The 17,629-nt window shown below is 43.9% G+C and overlaps 4 protein-coding genes across 6 annotated transcripts; 2 read left to right on the forward strand and 2 right to left on the reverse strand.

The window, feature by feature from the left end:
- Positions 1 to 314: 314 nt before the first annotated feature.
- On the forward strand, positions 315 to 2,289 carry LOC101080218 (GTP-binding protein Rhes). Its single transcript, XM_029850562.1, has one exon. The coding sequence runs from the start codon at positions 1,094 to 1,096 to the stop codon at positions 1,730 to 1,732; it is 639 nt and encodes a 212-aa protein (XP_029706422.1). The 5' UTR covers positions 315 to 1,093; the 3' UTR covers positions 1,733 to 2,289.
- A 1,036-nt stretch (positions 2,290 to 3,325) lies between these two features.
- plk1 (polo-like kinase 1 (Drosophila)) lies at positions 3,326 to 6,870 on the forward strand. Of its 2 annotated transcripts, none has more exons than XM_003972355.3 (11): positions 3,326 to 4,048; positions 4,191 to 4,359; positions 4,487 to 4,631; positions 4,720 to 4,813; positions 4,907 to 5,132; positions 5,212 to 5,251; positions 5,353 to 5,450; positions 5,533 to 5,610; positions 5,683 to 5,837; positions 5,908 to 6,090; positions 6,173 to 6,870. In XM_003972355.3, exons 1-11 carry the CDS (start codon positions 3,686 to 3,688, stop codon positions 6,344 to 6,346), a joined length of 1,725 nt encoding a protein of 574 aa, XP_003972404.1. In that variant the 5' UTR covers positions 3,326 to 3,685; the 3' UTR covers positions 6,347 to 6,870. The 2 variants fall into 2 exon arrangements, with proteins under 2 accessions (XP_003972404.1, XP_029706412.1); XM_029850552.1 differs by having other exon boundaries at positions 3,327 to 4,048; positions 5,209 to 5,251.
- A 570-nt stretch (positions 6,871 to 7,440) lies between these two features.
- Positions 7,441 to 13,473, reverse strand: palb2 (partner and localizer of BRCA2). 2 transcript variants are annotated; one of them, XM_029850529.1, is made up of 13 exons: positions 13,389 to 13,473; positions 13,023 to 13,106; positions 12,882 to 12,941; positions 12,626 to 12,800; positions 10,889 to 12,295; positions 9,543 to 10,714; positions 9,301 to 9,453; positions 9,106 to 9,188; positions 8,874 to 9,023; positions 8,653 to 8,769; positions 8,470 to 8,557; positions 8,217 to 8,395; positions 7,441 to 8,040 (listed from the first exon to the last, which is right to left on the reverse strand). In XM_029850529.1, exons 2-13 carry the CDS (start codon positions 13,098 to 13,100, stop codon positions 7,806 to 7,808), a joined length of 3,897 nt encoding a protein of 1,298 aa, XP_029706389.1. In that variant the 5' UTR covers positions 13,101 to 13,106; positions 13,389 to 13,473; the 3' UTR covers positions 7,441 to 7,805. The 2 variants fall into 2 exon arrangements, with proteins under 2 accessions (XP_029706389.1, XP_029706388.1); XM_029850528.1 differs by lacking the exon at positions 13,389 to 13,473 and adding an exon at positions 13,237 to 13,359.
- Positions 13,474 to 13,578: 105 nt separating this feature from the next.
- Positions 13,579 to 16,716, reverse strand: LOC101079988 (retinol dehydrogenase 8-like). The gene is made up of 6 exons (XM_003972305.2): positions 16,559 to 16,716; positions 15,432 to 15,593; positions 15,173 to 15,352; positions 14,877 to 14,970; positions 14,512 to 14,695; positions 13,579 to 14,441 (listed from the first exon to the last, which is right to left on the reverse strand). The coding sequence occupies exons 1-6, from the start codon at positions 16,662 to 16,664 to the stop codon at positions 14,214 to 14,216; spliced, it is 954 nt and encodes a 317-aa protein (XP_003972354.2). The 5' UTR covers positions 16,665 to 16,716; the 3' UTR covers positions 13,579 to 14,213.
- Between the last annotated feature and the right edge of the window lie 913 nt (positions 16,717 to 17,629).

Genomic DNA, 17,629 nt, shown 5'->3' on the forward strand with positions numbered 1-17,629 from the left:
CAAAAAGACTTAAGAAAGAATTTATTCTGAGATCATGAAACCTCTGCATATACAGTACCAATTTAAAGGAATTTGAAACATGATCCTTGACAGTTTATCATCTTATATGAAATCCAAGCAGTCTACAACTTGATCTCTTAAACGTTATTGGCAAAATACGCTGGTTAAAGGTGGTTCCTGATCAATAATCTCATCCATTCCTGTTGTTTGCTGCCACCTATTGTTGATAATGTGAACTGAATTTCCCATTGACTTTTTAAAATGTTCATAATTACGTGTCAAAAAAGTTCAAATTGAAGGAAAAGAGACGCATGTGGATGGATAATTTTATGTCAAAATATTATTGATTGTTCTTTTAAATGTTGGCATTACTCATTCATAATATACAGAAATTATTAACCTTCAAGGAAAGTGATAAGTTATCAAACACACTAAACAGACACCTGAATGCAAACAATGACAAATCGTCAGTTTCTACTTATGTCCACGTGAGGAAACACGTGCAGGACATTGTTTTCTCTCCTTAATAGACAGTGAAATCTACAAAACACAGCAAAATATATGTCCAACTTTTATACAACACATCCAGGTGCTCGGGTGCTGCGTGACTTGGTTTTGGGATTATAAAAGAGAAAACCTTCCATGATTCATACCTGTTGCACGTGGCTGCATGTTTATGTTTGACAACAGCAGCAGGTTTATGGCTGTGAGGCTTCTGGCTGTTATTTATTCCGACAGATACACTAACAAAGCAATATTAAAATCAACGAGTGGTTTCTACCCCGATTACTGGCACCGTGGACATGAGTTCCGTCTGCTGATTGATATCCGGCAATAAAATTTGTTGCTTAAATTTACAGGTTGTTGTTTCATCGGAAGGTGTGAGTAGTAGTTGTTATATGTTTGCTTGGTTTTTGTTTTTATTAAATGAACTGCATCTTGTTAAGGGCATATTCATTTCAGCGTCACTTAGATAGGTGGGTGGTACCGGCCAGATGTGGCCAGCTGTGGCCAGCCTTTAAGGCCTGTTGCGTTTTCAAGGGGAACAACATCCAGCTGGAGAGAACAGCTGTTCACACCGGCTCACACCATCATGTCTCCACCTGCGCGCACGAACACGGTCCGGCTGGTGTTCCTCGGGGCGGCAGGGGTCGGAAAGTCTGCGCTCATCCACCGTTTCCTCCACGACAGCTTCGAGCGCAAATACACGCGCACCGTGGATGAGTTTCACGTGCTGGAGTATGCGGTGACGGGGTCCGGTGGTAAGGTGCGCCTGGAGATCCTGGACACGAGTGGCAGCTACTCGTTCCCGGCCATGCGGGAGCTGTGCATCCGGCACAGTGACGCGTTCGCCCTCGTGTACGCGGTGGATGACCCGGGCTCCCTGGCGGAGGTGCAACGGCTGCGCGACGAGATTCTGCAGCTGCGGGGCGGTAAAGGCGCGCCGATGGTCGTGGTGGGCAGCAAGGCGGACCTAAGCGAGGTCGAGGGTCGCGTGCTGCCGGCGGCCGACGTCATGGCCACCGTGGAGGATCAGTGGGACGCCGACTTCGTGGAGGCATCCGCGCGCACCGGTGGAAACGCGGTCGGTGTGTTCCGGGCGCTGCTGCAACGGGTGAAATCGACAGAGCGGTTGAGCCCTGCTGTGTGGAGGCGCAGAGGAAGACAGTGCACGACATCTGTCACGAAAAGACCACCACTGAAGAAGAATAGCAGCTGTATCCTGTCATAAGAACACTGGACAGCTGGACTCCGCGTAATGTGGTACATGCACCGCGCCCGCATGTAGTCTGTTTGTACTTTTAAAAGGACTTGGGACTCTTAAAGGTGTTGAGGCATCATAAACTAACAGAATAATTGTTTCCAATAAATGCAGTCATGAAATTATAATAATGCCCCTAATGTATATTTTGATATTATTGGTTTGTGATGTACTGCACTTGTTCATTTTGTGTTTGGTTGCAGTAAAGCTACATTAATTGACAAAAGTAAATAGTGCTGACCTCAAATCCACTATTATCACAAGTCAATAAATGGGTGTGAGAGATCCAGAGTATGTTTGACCTTAACTGAGAACAGCAGGGAGTAAATTTATTGGTTCCTGGTCACTTAGAGCTATGTTTAAGAGCGCTTTTAGTAAAATAAATAATTATGTATTCATTGTAGTCCCAATGGAGCCAAACATTGTGCTTAAAATAGCAATATCCACACAAATTTGAAATTCTAATATTTGAATCATGAATAAATTGACAGAACATGAGCCTTTAATTTCCTTCCTCTCCAGTCCTATAATAGCAAACATCATCCATTGTTTACATGGTTGTCCAGGGAAAATATTTAGATCAGAAAATGGCCCTCCATTTGAATTAATCCAAATGGTTTCATTTGAGATGATACTGTACATACACATGCACATGCACAATCACACACACACACACACACACACACACACACACACACACACACACACACACACACACACACACACACACACACACACACACAGAAAGACACTACATTCAAGCTACTGTTATATTCTGCTGTTGTTAGCTCTACAATGTAATTGAATACAGGTAGATAATGCATCTGTATTGCATGAAATCAACAAAAAGGAAGTGATGCATTTAAAAAAAAAAACTGTTTTTATGCCTCAACTTTAAAGAGGAGAGATATATAGAAGTGAAAAATGGGATCATATTAATGCTGTTTCTGGAAGCCTCTTCTGTGTGCCCATTATGGTATGGTATGGTATGGTATGGTATGGTATGGTATGGTATGGTATGGTCACTCAACTCAAAGTAATTTGAATACTGTATTTGTAAATGACAAAGCATAACAAAGCTGGGATAAAGAAGATGGCCCCTACCTCTTTTTTTCTATGATGTTTTCATATCACGAATCACAACTGCTTCATCACAAGGTATATTCTTACCTCTTCAAGTTGTTTACCTCAAATATTATATGATAGTATAATGTACAGTAATTCATATGGTCCAAACAATCACTTTCACAAAATGATTCTTTCAGTATTGTTACTTTCAATCATTCGTAAAGTTCTGACACATTTACGTTTGTAAATTGTTTTAAAAATGTCTCCTCTACAAACTTAAAATTCCAAAATAACTCATAACATCGGGTTATGACAAACAGCGATTTAAATGTTTAAAATCCACTCTAACTACATTTCCCATGAGCACTCTATACCCCAAGCACAAAGAATTTGACGAATCAAACCATGGAATGTGCCCTTCTGGCTCAATGATTGGCTGATTCCATGACGAGTTTCCCACGATGCTTTGCCGCCTCTGAATTCAAATCAGACCAGCCAATCAGAGAGGACTCTAACGACCGTGGCAGCATTTTAAACTTCTTTCAGAAGCTGTTGACGCAGCCCACAACGCTACAACCACCGAGGGATAAGTCTGCGATTAGTTTCATGTCTTGTTTGTTTTTTTAAATCTGGAACTTGCACGTTCTATTTTTTAATCGTTTAGTCAAATTTTGAGTAACTTTGGTGTTTAATTTTAATATATGGGATCAAGCTAGCTTGCAGCTAAACTAACGTCAGAATCGAGGGAGTTAGCGGTAGTTTCAACCATTAAGATATATATATATATTTTTTAGAAAACACTGAGGATTTTTTTCCTGTCGTTTCTATTAGAGCCGAGTTGTGATTAAGTCTAAAATGAGTGCAGGCATTGCGAAGCCGACGAACCCGTCGGCACATGTCGACCCCAAATCGGCTCCTCTCAAAGAAATCCCAGATGTTCTGGTAGATCCACGCACCATGAGAAGATACGCAAGGGGACGGTTCCTGGGGAAAGGTGGTTTCGCCAAATGCTACGAAATCACCGACCTGGAGACGAAGCAGACGTTCGCCGGGAAGATTGTGCCAAAGTCCCTGATCCTGAAGCAACACCAGAGGGAGAAGATGACTTCCGAAATCGCCATTCACAAAAGTCTCGACCATGCCAACATCGTGGGGTTTCACGGCTTTTTCGAGGACGACGACTTCGTTTTTGTCGTCCTGGAGATCTGCAGGAGAAGGGTGAGCGAGCATTCATGTTATCTTTCCTTTCAAAGGGCCGTTGGCCCTGATGGTCCTCCAAGAAAATCAAATGACGTTTCCCCCCAAATTTACTTAATAATTAAATGATCACTCCTTTAATTGAAATAATCATCTCTCCCAGTCCTTGTTGGAGCTGCACAAGCGTCGCAAGGCTGTGACGGAGCCTGAAGCCCGCTACTACATGACCCAGCTTCTGAAGGGAGTCCATTACCTGCACAACAACAGAGTCATTCACAGAGACCTGAAGCTGGGGAACATCTTCCTCAATGACGACATGGAGGTCAAGATCGGTAAGATCGAGAGTATTTGGACACACGTACACAAACAATATGGTGTCTGCAGTGGAAATAGTCTTTTGTTTTTAAGGAATGTAGACAACCTGTTGTCCAGCTTTACTAATGTGTTTCTCTTGATTAGGGGATTTTGGTTTGGCCACCAGGATTGAGTTCGATGGTGAGAGGAAGAAGACTTTGTGTGGCACGCCCAACTACATTGCACCGGAGGTGCTTTGCAAGAAAGGCCACAGCTATGAAGTGGACATTTGGTCTCTTGGATGTATATTGTAAGTCACAATACGCAGTCAAAAACAAAGCAAACTCATGATTTTTAGACCAACCAGCTCAAAATGGTCACCGTCTTTACTCCACCAGGTATACATTGTTGGTGGGTAAGCCCCCCTTTGAGACTTCCTGTCTGAAGGAGACCTACAATCGCATAAAGAAGAACAGCTACACCATCCCCTGGGTGAGATGGCCTGCCGGTATTTCTGTGAATAGCATGCAAATCATATATTCTTTGCAGACTCCTCTTAACCTGGATTTACAACTATCTCTGCAGCACATCAACCCAGCGGCAACGTCCCTCATCAAGAGGATGTTGCATGCCGACCCGACTCAGAGGCCGACCATTTCTGACGTGCAGGCAGATGAGTTCTTTACATCGGGCTACGTCCCCTCACGCCTGCCCACTACTTGCCTCACGGTGCCGCCTCGTTTTTCAATGGGGCCGTCCGCCGCGGCGGAGCTGAACCAGAGACGCCCTCTCGCCGCCATTAACAACAAGGGTAATGATCTCGAGACACTAAATGTATCCAGATATTCAGTATCCACAGGATTTGATGGTGAAGCTCTTCTTTCCAGCAGGCACAGAAAAGGTGGACGTGAAGGAGGAGCCCATGCAAAGGTTAGAAACGTCTTAAACTCTCTCCCGCTATTGACACCAGCGTCCATATTTGCTTCAGTTAATCAAGGATTCTTAAATGAGGGGTTGTCTTTTCTCTCCAGGGAGCCCGAGCCAGCAGAAAACCACCTGAAGGACATGTTGCAGCAGCTGAACGTTCTCATTGCAGCCAAACCCTCCGAGAAGGCCGTCGTCTGCCAAGGTGACGGACTCCCCTTGGCTCCCCTTTTTGGGCGATAGTCTTTGCATTTCAGTACTAATTGCATTTTTGTTTTTCTTTCCAGAAGAGGCAGAGGACCCCGCCTGTATTCCCATCTTCTGGATCAGCAAATGGGTCGACTACTCTGATAAATATGGTTTAGGTAAGCACTTAAGACTAAGTACATTAAGATCTCAAGTTCCAAGGCTGTTATGGTAACATGTCTGTATTTCAGGCTACCAGCTGTGTGACAACAGCGTAGGCGTCCTGTTTAACGACTACACGCGTCTCATCATGTACACCGATGGAGACAGTCTGCAGTACATTGACAAGACGGCTGCTGAATCCTACCTCAACGTCCGCTCGTACCCTCCAACTCTCAACAAGAAGGTGGGAAATCTTGTTTTTAGCTTCATCACAGGAAATCATCCGGTGTACTCATTTCCTTTTTGGCCCGCAGATAACGCTGCTGAAATATTTCCGCAATTACATGAGCGAGCACCTGCTGAAGGCCGGCGCCAACATCGCACGGCGGGAAGGAGACGAGCTGGCGAGGCTGCCCTATCTGTCCCTCTGGTTCAGAACCAAGAGCGCCATTGTCCTGCACCTGAGCAACGGCACCGTCCAGATCAACTTCTTCCAGGTGAGTTATCTATACAAACCTTTTGCTTGTCGAGGTTTGGGTTGAAAGAGAAAAAACGCTCTGGCTGTCCCACCCCTGTCAGGACCACACCAAGCTGATCCTGTGCCCCCTCATGGCTGCGGTGACCTACATTGACGAGAAACGAGACTTCCGCACCTACAAACTGTCTCTGCTAGAGGAGTTTGGCTGCAGTAAGGAGCTGGCCAGCCGCCTTCGCTACGCCAAGCTGATGGTGGAGAAGCTGCTGGACAGATAATCCTACCCGGCTGTGTTAGACCGACTCGTACCACTCGTTCACTCTGGTCTTTAATCACTGACTGCTTCTTCCTGTCTGCCTCCCAGAGTCCAGACCCTGTAAATGCTCTTTTACTTTAGGATTATTGTGGGATGATCTGCCAGTAGTTTTAATACTGTACAAAAGCATTTTAATCTTGCTGGAATAAAATCAGACAACGTAGTAGAAATAGGAAACGCCTGGAATCATCTTGTCCTTCAAAATATGTTCATGGTTCTTTGTATTCTAAACCAAACACCACTGAGGTTTGCAACTTGGAGGTTGTGTGGGTGAGAAATGATCTTTTTCTGCTGTTTTGTCTGTTTTTATGTGTTTGTCTATGTGGAGAACCATGTAATGTCTTCATCATGTACATTGTTTCCAGTTTATTTTACTTTACTCTTATATGTACAAGATGCCCAAATGTGTACATACCACTAAATATATGTACATGTTAAAGATTTTAATTCTTTAATTCCCAAGTTCAAATAAACTTTCTCAAAGGAGTTGCTTTTTCCTTTTTATTAAAAAGACCTAAAGATTTAAAATATATCTGCTTGTTTTAAATGGAAATAGCATTGAACCGAAGTAACCTGTAAATGATTTAAACCAAGAAAATTGGAAATAAGAGTCCATGTTTCCTGATAACCCATTATAGTTCATATTTGGAATAACAAAGTTATTCATATACCCTGAAATATAACTAGTCATTTGTGTCGCTGCCAATTGTTCTAAAGTGGAGATTAAAGTTAAATAAGACTGCTTTTTCCATTCAGATCCCCAAAACAGTAAAACCAGCCTGAGAAGAAAAGTCACTTTTCTTCCTTGAGGACACTTTTACAGACAGAAATATAATTGACTACAATCACAGTTGAAGTATTTTGGAGTTTTTAAAAGGGTTAATAATTTCAATACTGGTATGAAATTTCAGACACTAGAATTTTTAGCAATGCAATCATCAAGATGCAAATGTTTAGCCTTATCCATAAAATGCCTTTCATAAATGTGCATCTCCTAAAATGGCCCGACAATATTTAAGAGAAAATTCGCTTAGGTAGCATGAAAAAGGTAAAAAATACAGTGTATTTCACAAATATTTAATGCAAACAATTAAAAGAAACTCTGTAAACCTTTTTTTTCTTTAAATATACAAACTCTACACTTAAGTAACAACGAAGCAGTGATAAAAGTTAATTTCAAACTATTTTAAAAGCCAAACATCTTGAAACACAGCAGGCCAGTGTGTTTTCATGCTGTTTCATGAAAGAGTAACGGAGGTTTAGTCTGGAGTAATGTCAGTATGAATCCAGAATTTGTCAGCTTAAAACCTCAAATCAGTTCAAGTGAAGGAAGAACGGCGGCTCACCTTAAAAAGCATCTCTAAATCAATTAAAATCTCCATTTGAACATTGTCACAGGGACAGAAAAACACTGGTTTTGATTAAAGTGTTTGTACTCCAATCAGATTCTTCCTGCAGCAGTGTAAAGTCACATCACCGTTGTGGTGTCCAGTTAACAGCGTCCCTCCTCCCCCCCAGCGAGCCAGCTGCCAGCCTTCACTCTCGGGAGCCCTGACCGTCCTTGGGACCCCTCTGCGCCCAAGCTCCCACACGCAGACACAGCCGTTCTGACTTAAACCCACCACGCTGCGGTCGTCGACATCCACATCAGACAGCCTGAAGAACACAAGGGAGTGTAGCGGTAACACAGCACACGCAGCAAAGTACATAATTCTGACTGGCAAAGTGATTAAGACGTTTTGGATGAAGAGCTGGATGTCAACCGAGGAGTGACCTAACGCCGTGAAGGCAACAACGCTGCAGGCATGAGCCTTCGATGGCCCTCAACTCACCGGCTGGACCAGGTGCTGGGTGGGTACAACCGAGTAGCCAGGACGGACTTCCCACTGAGAGGGTTGACGGCCACCAAGGAGAGCAGGCCCATATTCTTCCTTTTCTTCACTGGAACCTCTCCTCCTCCTTCCTGGTGGGAGCTGAGGAACTGATGCTGCAGCAGGACAAATAATACTCCCTGTGCAACACAGGCAAATAAAAATCCTCCAAACTGCCAGCAGATCATCTCATCAGCCCCTCACACACACTCACGCTGTACGAGTATCCTCTGAGACAGGCTACGTGGGAGAAACCATCTCCAAGGAGAACTTTCTGCAGCAGCTGTCCAGTATCTAAATTCCTGTGATTTCCAAATAGACATGTTTTTAAATACTCGTTCAACCCGATTCTACTTAATCAGCAAAAGCAATAACGAAAAGTTACGATCTTGCCTACCAGATGAAGAGTCGTTCGCTGTCATCTGTGCCAATCAGAGCATCTGGAAGCCCGTGGACCGGGGAGAGAGCACCAACACAAATGCCAGGAGACACAAGAGGCTGAGAGCTTGATGTGCTGATGGGTGGAGAGACACAGAGACACAGAGAGAGAGAGAGAGACGGCAGTGTGATGCAGCCACAGTGTAATACAAGAAACATCACCAACATTCTACGTGTTACCTGCCGCTATCTGACAGCGTAAACACCCGCAATGCAGAGCCAGATGCTGAATGTGTTGAGGTCACGACTCTGGATTTGGACAGAGCCGCGACAGTTTGTACCAAACCGTCACAGAGCGACACTTGTGAGAGACTGGAGCACGACAGCACCCTGTTGACACGGACGACATGTGTCTTTATTTCTGCGTTTTTCGGCTGGTAACGTTTTAGCTTAGTGTGTTGCATTCACTTACCTCACTTCTCTGATTTCTAACTGGCCCAGAGTCACACAAATCAGCCCAGCAGCATCAGCAACAGGAAAGATATTGATCACCATCTGCAGACAGAAAATAAGGATTAAAACTTGTCAGATACAGATTAAAAATCAGCAAAACCAGCACATATAACTCAAAAAACACACATCTGTGCAAACATGCCCACACACTCACCTCATTAAAGGACCAGGTGTGCACTAAGCTCCAATCAGAATCTGAAGTTTGGGTCCAGAGGCACACAGCCCACTTTCCAGCTGCTGCCACGTGCAAATGACCCAAAGATCCAGGAAGGCAGCATGCGTCGACCAGGCAGCCACCCGATGGAGACTGTACGCAAACATGCACACAAGAATCACCATGTTGTTGTTTTATCTGCTTGAAAACTGCATTCTAACTACAACATATAAACCCGGTACCTTTAAAGTTTGCGTGCAGCTCTTGAAGTCTTCATCTTCTGCCTCTGTCTTAAAGCCTCGATTTCCCTCAGGACCCTCAGATTGGATGTTTGAGCCGTGCGTCTCGTTTGCAGGTTCAGCCAGGTGAACGGGCCGAGACGAGGCCTGGACCTGACTGGCTATGCATGTGGGAGGCTGGCTGGGGGGGATGTATGGGCGGGGTGACAGAGGCGGAGGGGGGAGGGCCTGAGTGGAGGGGCTATGAGGGGGAGGCGGGATGAGGTTTGGAGCAGAGGGCGACGATGCGAAAGGAAGGGCATCGGCCTCGGTCTGGGGGGTAACTCCTAGTGATGGTAGTGAGGGGCTGGAGGGGAGGGTGGAGGAGTGAAGGTGCGTGGTTGTGGAGAGAGTTGATGCCAGAAGAGGACTCAGCAGTAGCTGTGACCGGAGGGAAGAGCTCTGATTCTTATTGTCCATGCAGGGACTCGTGTGTGGGTCACAGCATTTATTTGTCTCTTTGGTGTCAGGAGGTTCCTTGAAAGTTCTCTCCGACTGGCAACTAAAAGAGGGGGTTTTGGGAAGAGCTCCGTCGTCTGTGAGGTTCGTAAAGCCCTGCGTCTCCTCGGGATGGAATTTCCCAGGACGATGTGTCAGTTCAGCATCTTGCTCCTGACACTGATCAACACGGTCAGCAGCGCGTCCTCCCATCGCTGACACAGATTCTGGCGAGGCAGCGAGACCCCAGCTCTCAGTCCGGGACCCTTCTGTCTTCTCTTGGTCAAATCCCTGTGTAGTATCAGGCGCCATCAGTGCGTTCTGGACTCCTACAGATGGAGTAGAGAAGGGGCTTGCTTTATTTGTATCGGGTGAAGATGGGAGAGTGGGCGTGGAGCCGCACGGGACCGGAAGTGGCGTGATTGCATCGCCGCCGCTGTGATTTAACACAAACTGCCGGACGCTCCTCCGTGTGCAATAAGATGGTGATGAAAAGTGTTCAACTCCTGTTTCCACGGCAACTTGATGGAGCTTGTGTAGCTTCAGGGAGGCAAACTGGTCATCAGGAAGATGGAAATCTTGCTGAACATCAAACTTAATCAGGTCTTTAAGCAATGAGCTTAGGGACAGAGAGGGCAGAGGAAGAGCTGTTGCAGCAGGAGGAGAGGGCATGGTGAAAGAATGACAGCTCTCTTGACCTGCAGGGCATAAAGTAAAACAAAATTAGTACCTTTATTTTTAAAAGTACCTTTACTTTTATAACAGGAACAACTGAGTATAGCTTCAAACAAGCTGGACCTATAATATTCACTGTAGCTCATGTAGAAGGAAATTGCGTTTAACTGAATAATCTGTATTAAAACAAGTCTTACTTCCACTCAGCTGGGAGGATCTGTTCCTCCTGTTCTGTCCAGATGCAGGGCTGTTTTTAGTTCCAGTCATACCAGCCACATGTTCAGAAGCAGAGCTGGGTGGGTGTTGCTTATCGTCTGGTACTGGACCAGTTAAAAAAGACTTTGATTCATCAGCTGAACAGGGCAAAGGACAAGGCAAGACTGTGGTTCTGTAAGGTGAAGGAGAAAGTAAGACCGGGCTGTTTGTGAGTTGGGGATTATCTGAGGTATGTTCAAGTCCTTGTGGCCTGGTGACTGGGCTAAAAGAGCACCGAGGGGTGTGAGGCCGCCCCCTGCCTCTCCCTCTCCTCCTCTTCTGTCCTCTCGCCGGACGAGAAGTAGAATCTGCTGCAGAAAAACAAGCATCGGTTTTAATTTGGCTATCTGGGACTCGACCTGAATTCTCACTGGAGCTTTGACGGTTTGTCTCGTCAGACATGTCAGCCTCCTTGGATTTGCTACAAGGTCCGACTGAATCAGATGTTTGGCTATTTGACCCCCCGCTGTGTGCGAGTCTTCTTCCATTGCCCCGTCTTCTACGATGTCGTCCAATGTTCAGCTGAGAGAGTATGACGGCCTGCATGTCAGGCTGACTCTGTGAAGACGTCATGCGTCTCGTGGTACGCACGTAGTACTCTGCAGGAAAAAGTAGTCCCTCCACCAAAGTACACGACTCCAGAAGACCAACTCCCTTTGTATCACGGTCTCCCTGATCTATGTTTATTTTATCTTCTTTAACTTTGTCATCACCTTTTTCACAATCTTTTCCATCTTCTACAACCATATCAACATTTCTGGTGCCTCTCTGCAGACATCCATCCCTCTGTCCATCCTCGCTTTGCTCTAATCCCGCCTTCTTCCTTTCAGTTTGTTTTCCCTCTTGTTCACTTTCTTCCCTGCGTAATGCAGATTTACATGCTAACAGTAATGGCTGTGTTTCTTGTTGTGCTTCTATAGACAGCTTGATCTCTTTGTCCGTTTGCTCAGGTCCTACTTGTATGACTTTTTCCTCTACATCTCTCTCTTCATTTTGGCCAAAAGCACTCGAGTGTGTATGGAGCAGGGAAGGAGACTCCTCACCAGAAAACAGCTCTTCACTTTCTTTAAAAACCTCTGTCGGCTTTGTTTGATCTCCTTTGGTCGTCTGTGTTGCAGCAGCCTCCATCCTTTCATTAGGCTCTTGCCCATTCTGACTGCCATCTGTGCTCACACCCACTAATGAACTCTGCCTTTCCCAACGCATTCGACTGCGTCGAGAGCGCAGGCGCAGGGAGGGACTAGGCCTTTCGTCAGTAGTGGATTCATGAATGGAAATTGGAGTTTGTGGACAAGCTGCATCCAGAGGAGGGAGAAATCCGACAACTCGGCTCCTGAGTTTCTCAAAATCTGTTGGATATCGTAAAATATTAAAACATGCAAAGTGTATTTATTAAGTAATGTAATCATTCATTTGCAAAGATCCCTATCTCACCCTTTCACATCGGTAAATAATAATAATTATGCTAACTGCTTTATTAGGTTTACAACACCACTTCTAAGAGAAAGCACAGCATTCACATTTAAGATTATACACATATACTGTTCACACTTACAATACAGCTGCACTTATATCATCTGGTAGCTAGTAACTCTGTTGCTTGAAAGGTAATTTCTATCTAATTGTCAGTTTGACCATGTACTGCAAGAGAAACCACCAGTGTAATTAATTAAAATGACCTCCAGCGTGTCCATTCCATTGTGCATCTTGAGCAGGAGTGGTGGTTGAGATCAGCACAGAGGGGTCATCAGGAGGATTGTCTGTGGCCTCTCGTCCCTCCTGGTTCTTATGATTGCATTGCTGTGTAATCCTGCTCCTCACACACCTCTGCACGGCTTCTGAACGCTCAGCTCGCTGTCAGGAGAACCACATCAATAGAACGCAGAGAACATTTTAAGTGTAATGGTCGATGCAAGCTGAAAGAAAGTCTCTAACCTGTAGTCTCTGGGCGGTCCTGTGGTACTCTCTTTGTAAATATAACAACTTCCTGCGAAGCTGTAATGATAATATTCAGTCACAACACACAGGATTAAAGGCAGTCTGTACGGTTAAAGTGTGTAATTTGGTGGGCAGAACCTTGTCCTTGTCTTCGCAGTGAAGCGTAGTCCTCAGCTGCTCTTCACACTGGAGAATGTCGGTCACAGTGTCGTCCATCCTGCACTTTTGGACATGACACACGCACGGCAGAATGAATATGCATCTCAGACATCATAGTACTTTCACTTTGTTGTTTAGTGTAATGTTAATGGAGCTTTTCGGAAGGTTAGCTCAACATAGCAAGAAAGCTAACCTGTCCAGAAAGCATGTCTTGGCGAGCTCTTAAGGCAAAAAACACGAAACTAGTATGGATTGTGAGTCGACAGTTACACTCTCTCACATAAATGTTTTGTATGATTAAATGTCAACCCTTGCTTAAATGTAAAACACAAGAACTGGACTTACAACGGCATCACGTTTGCTTTATTTTGATGGTCGATGATGCTGATGTCGATTTAGTTTTAATTTCCCGCGAGTCCCACAAACAGGCGTGAGCAGTAGAATACCGATAACTGGATCAGCTCGTTAAATCTAGTTAAAGAGTAAATAAAATAATCAAAACTAACGTCACATTTGAAAGAAAAAGAAATCGGTTTATTGAGCTATGATATTTTACATATTTACATTTGACAGTAAAATGTCCTACACTTTAATTACTATCTAAAATAGCTTTGACACCTTTTCAAGGAAACAATCATTTTTGGATATTATTTTTAATTTACATACTGTTCTAAATACAGCCTAGTACTTTCTTCTATTTACTTCCATTTATACAAGTAGACGCAACAAATGAATGATGTATGTAATGAACAACAGAGACAGCATCACTACACCATAAGAACATTGAATGAAAATGCATGAACCTGTGATATGAAGGTGACCACAGTTTAGTGAAAAGCCTAAATTATTCTGAGGTTTTGACAGATCTCATATAATCTGTACATCAATGTAATTACAATGACTTAAAAAGAACAATTTGCAGTACTATAATCCACTACTTTTTCCAAATAATGAAAGGAAACAGAAGCCTGACAGACATTATACACTTAAAACACCTATTTTTGGCACTCTGGACAGACTCCACAGAATTCCAGAAAACGTATATTTGATTTTTTTTCAATAGACAGCTACACTTCTAGTAAAGGAGAAAATAGGACTTCATTACAGTATGAACCATACATTGGTCATTAACGGTGTTCTCAGGCATACAGAAAGTACTGTAGGCTGTTTCTAGTTTGGTGAAATCGTCCTGCTCCTCAGACATCCACAGGTGAGATACTTCATGACAGTCATGCTCACGTGCATGACGGAGCCCATATTAAATAGCATATGGTAGAAGGCACGAACAGACAGGTTCCCAGTGTCATCGGCGTATTTCAGGGCAACGATGGGACTGTACAAGGGGTTGGTCAGGTTGCGGAATCGCGGTCTGCTCGACTCAACAACCTTTACGGTGCACTGCAAAGAGCCAGAGGTGGGATGGAATAAGACATGAAGCTTTCAGTCAGGAAGAATGAGACAGACTTACTCTGGCAATGTCGTCGGGGGTTTGTCCAAACATCTCAAAGATGTCGATTGCAGAAGGAAGATACACGTTCTTGAAGTAATGCATCGTTTCAGGGTCAGTCCCGGGAAAATCCTTTTGTCTCACATCCTGCATCATCTTCGCCTCAAACTCTGTGTGGACCGGACCCGGCTCTATCAGGGACAAGCTGTGGAGCGACAAACCACCAGTTTGAGAGGATAAAAGGCAGCTACAGAGCGTGATTGATGTACTATTTAAGCAAGATTTCACCGAACAAACAACATCCTGTCGTGTTTTCTCCAATGGTGCTGGAATAATATGGATTTTGACCCTGTTTAGCGGAATGCTTCAGTGGATTTGGCACTCACTTGACATTAAACTTAAAGAGCTGCACAGCCAAACTCTCGCAGAAACCCTCCATGGCAAACTTGGAGGCCGCGTAGACGTCGTTGAACACCACACCTGCAAAAAAGTGCACGCGTTATCAGTTTTGGATGGCCCACGTCAAACCCTGTCCTCCAGCCATTCACACCTTTGTTCATCCTTCCATCCACACCTGTCGCATCCATCAGGCCTAAGCTGGTGTGTCTGTCATTTATCTCTTAACACCCACTCCACCACACCTCCATCACTCCTCTAAAATGTCTCTGTACAGTTTGCTAACCTTGTAGGCCCATCACACTGCTGACCACGATGATGTGGCCTCCTCTACGTTTCTTCATGTCAGGCATCACCTCCTTGATCATGCGGATCACCCCGAAGAAGTTGGTCTCAAACACTTTCTTCATTTCCTCGATGGGGATGCTCTCCACTGGGCCCACAAGGCCGATACCTGCGTTGTTGACTGGGCAGGAGAAGGAAGCAACGGTGAGTTTGAGCTGAAAGCTTTGTGGAGCAGCGTGACGAAGAGGTGATTTACTCACTGAGGACGTCCACGTGGCGATCTTTGATGCCGTTGATGCACTGCTTCACCGACTCGTCGCTGCAGACGTCCAGAACAGCCAAAGAAAGGGTTTTCTCGTATGTGTCCCCTGCAGCTTCCAGCAGCTTGTCCTTCCGTTTCAGATCACGCATCGTTGCGATGACTGAGAAGCAGGGGTTCATCGAATAAAAGGAATTAAGCTTTTTCAATACCAATAATAGTAAAAGTCAAATCAATGCATTTAGTATTAGTCCCTCTAGAAGAGGTCTTGGGATGCTTGTTGAATGGTGGTAAGACCTCTGAAGAGCTCTAGTAAATTATAATGCCGATAGCATTAATTTAGTAAAGACGTCTTTGCAAACAAGTATTAGTGGTCCTGTTATAGTGGCTGCCACCTGCCCTTTCCAGAAATAGGCATTCCAAATGCTCTGTGAGCCAGGCGATAATCAGTCTGATGCTGCGGCGTTCTTTAGTTATTGTCTGTGTTTATTTTAAAAGCTATGAAAGATTGATTTTGGGTCAGAGGCCAAACTGTGTGACTTTCACCCAGTTAAACAGTGAGAATATCTGTGCTTATTGTGCCCGTTAGCGTGATTTTAACTCTTCATTCTGCTGCAAATTTTTAGTCTGGATCAAATCAGATCAAATGCTTCTTTGACATTATTTTGGTCAGTGGGAAAAAGAGCAACATTTGGTTGTTTAAGAGTTTACCGGTTCAGTTTGGATCTGAGCTGATTCATTTAGGCCGGTACATGCAGTTTGTTAAAGAATTTAAGGAGAAATTCATAAAATATTAGGTTCAGTATTTGTTGTTACATTGCTACAGTAATTGTTGTAACACGCTAAATTTATGTCTTATTTTCTGCTGTTTTAGGCTGTTCATAAGCACAGAAATATCTGTGGCTTTAGGGACATAATACCACTTTTACAAATACTTATGATTTAAGCATCTTATGTTCAAAGCCAACTAGAGCCTTGCTGGTGTAAGAGTTTAACATAATGTCAGCAGGTAAAAAAAACATTTAAAAAATTTTTTTAGTCATTTTTGTTGCAGTTGTATAGTTGCAAAGAGTCCAGGGAGACGAACCCACAACATTTTTCCGTGCAGTCTGTTTTCGAAGCACCCACCGTGAAAGCGCTTCTGCGGATCCTTGGCCAGCATCACGGCCATCCTCAGGCCGATCCCGGAGGAACAGCCTGTGATCAGCACCACTTTCTGCCCTGGACTCGCCATAACAACGTTGCTCGGCTTGCAGAGTGGTTGTCACCTCACGGCTAAACTGAGAGACAATAAGAGGATAAGGGAGAAAGACAGGGTCACAAGGGTCACATGGACTACCAGATTACAGAACAGCCTGGTCCTCTCTGTGCTCTCATTCATTTATTCATTTATTTCCTCCTGGGACAAAATTGTTTGTCTTAAACCACATACTAAATATTATTTGTTTTCTGACAACCGGTTTTCTAAAAAAAATGAGAACAAGCTATATTTTAAAAACGCACGTTGTGTCTGTCTATTCGGTGCAGCTTTAGCGCCACCAAGTGGTCACTAGTATAATGCAGACAATTTTCATGTATAGCATATGTTCATTAATCGGAACTTCAAAAATAGAAAATTAATATGAACATGGATAAAACAATAAAAAACATACAAAGCAATACTAAAGGTGCAATTAGTATAAAAAATTTGAATGGATTTTCATAGAGGAATTTTCTTCAAAGCAAAAAAGAAAAAGCCTGGGGATGTTTTATGACTTGATCTTGTGAAAGTATTTTCTTTCTTTATGTCAGTTTACAGACTCATGTAAAAAAAGTAATGAAACATGCAACTGTAAACAATGAACACAAGATAATGCACACATTAAACCAAACCAAATGCTTTAAGGTTGTAAATTAGATTAAATAAAATGACATAATTCTTTATTGAAGCACAGAACCTAAACCAAATTTGACAGATACACAAATATTTCCATATTCTTTGTTGTTTTTGTTTTCTGCAGTGGAACATATTTTACACAAAAATACACACACATACAAATCTTGGTCACACACATGCTTGAACAAAAGGGAAGGGCATTTAAAAACATGCCTGGAATCTTTTTTCCCCCTTAAAAAGCCACCACGGATGTTCACCTGACTACAGATTTCTTCTGTTACTAAAACAAACCTGTCAAACACGATCTTCCATCAAAAGAGATT

Source organism: Takifugu rubripes, chromosome 17, assembly GCF_901000725.2.
Source record: "Takifugu rubripes chromosome 17, fTakRub1.2, whole genome shotgun sequence".
Classification (NCBI taxonomy): Eukaryota; Metazoa; Chordata; class Actinopteri; order Tetraodontiformes; family Tetraodontidae; genus Takifugu; species Takifugu rubripes.

What these genes read in the sequence shown, in the direction of transcription:
- LOC101080218 (XM_029850562.1), top strand. Translation starts at nt 1,094, where the DNA reads ATGTCTCCACCTGCGCGCACGAACACGGTCCGGCTGGTGTTCCTCGGG.
- plk1 (XM_029850552.1), top strand. Translation starts at nt 3,686, where the DNA reads ATGAGTGCAGGCATTGCGAAGCCGACGAACCCGTCGGCACATGTCGAC. An exon ending in CGCCGCCATTAACAACAAGG is followed by an intron (nt 5,133 to 5,208) that starts GTAATGATCTCG and finishes TCTTCTTTCCAG; the next exon opens with CAGGCACAGAAAAGGTGGAC. An exon ending in CTCTGATAAATATGGTTTAG is followed by an intron (nt 5,611 to 5,682) that starts GTAAGCACTTAA and finishes TCTGTATTTCAG; the next exon opens with GCTACCAGCTGTGTGACAAC.
- palb2 (XM_029850528.1), bottom strand. An exon ending in ACTGCGAAGACAAGGACAAG is followed by an intron (nt 12,942 to 13,022) that starts GTTCTGCCCACC and finishes TTATCATTACAG; the next exon opens with CTTCGCAGGAAGTTGTTATA. An exon ending in AGCGAACGACTCTTCATCTG is followed by an intron (nt 8,558 to 8,652) that starts GTAGGCAAGATC and finishes TGGAAATCACAG; the next exon opens with GAATTTAGATACTGGACAGC.
- LOC101079988 (XM_003972305.2), bottom strand. Translation starts at nt 16,664, where the DNA reads ATGGCGAGTCCAGGGCAGAAAGTGGTGCTGATCACAGGCTGTTCCTCC. An exon ending in CAGTGTGATGGGCCTACAAG is followed by an intron (nt 14,971 to 15,172) that starts GTTAGCAAACTG and finishes ACTTTTTTGCAG; the next exon opens with GTGTGGTGTTCAACGACGTC. An exon ending in CTCTTTAAGTTTAATGTCAA is followed by an intron (nt 14,696 to 14,876) that starts GTGAGTGCCAAA and finishes GTCGCTCCACAG; the next exon opens with CTTGTCCCTGATAGAGCCGG.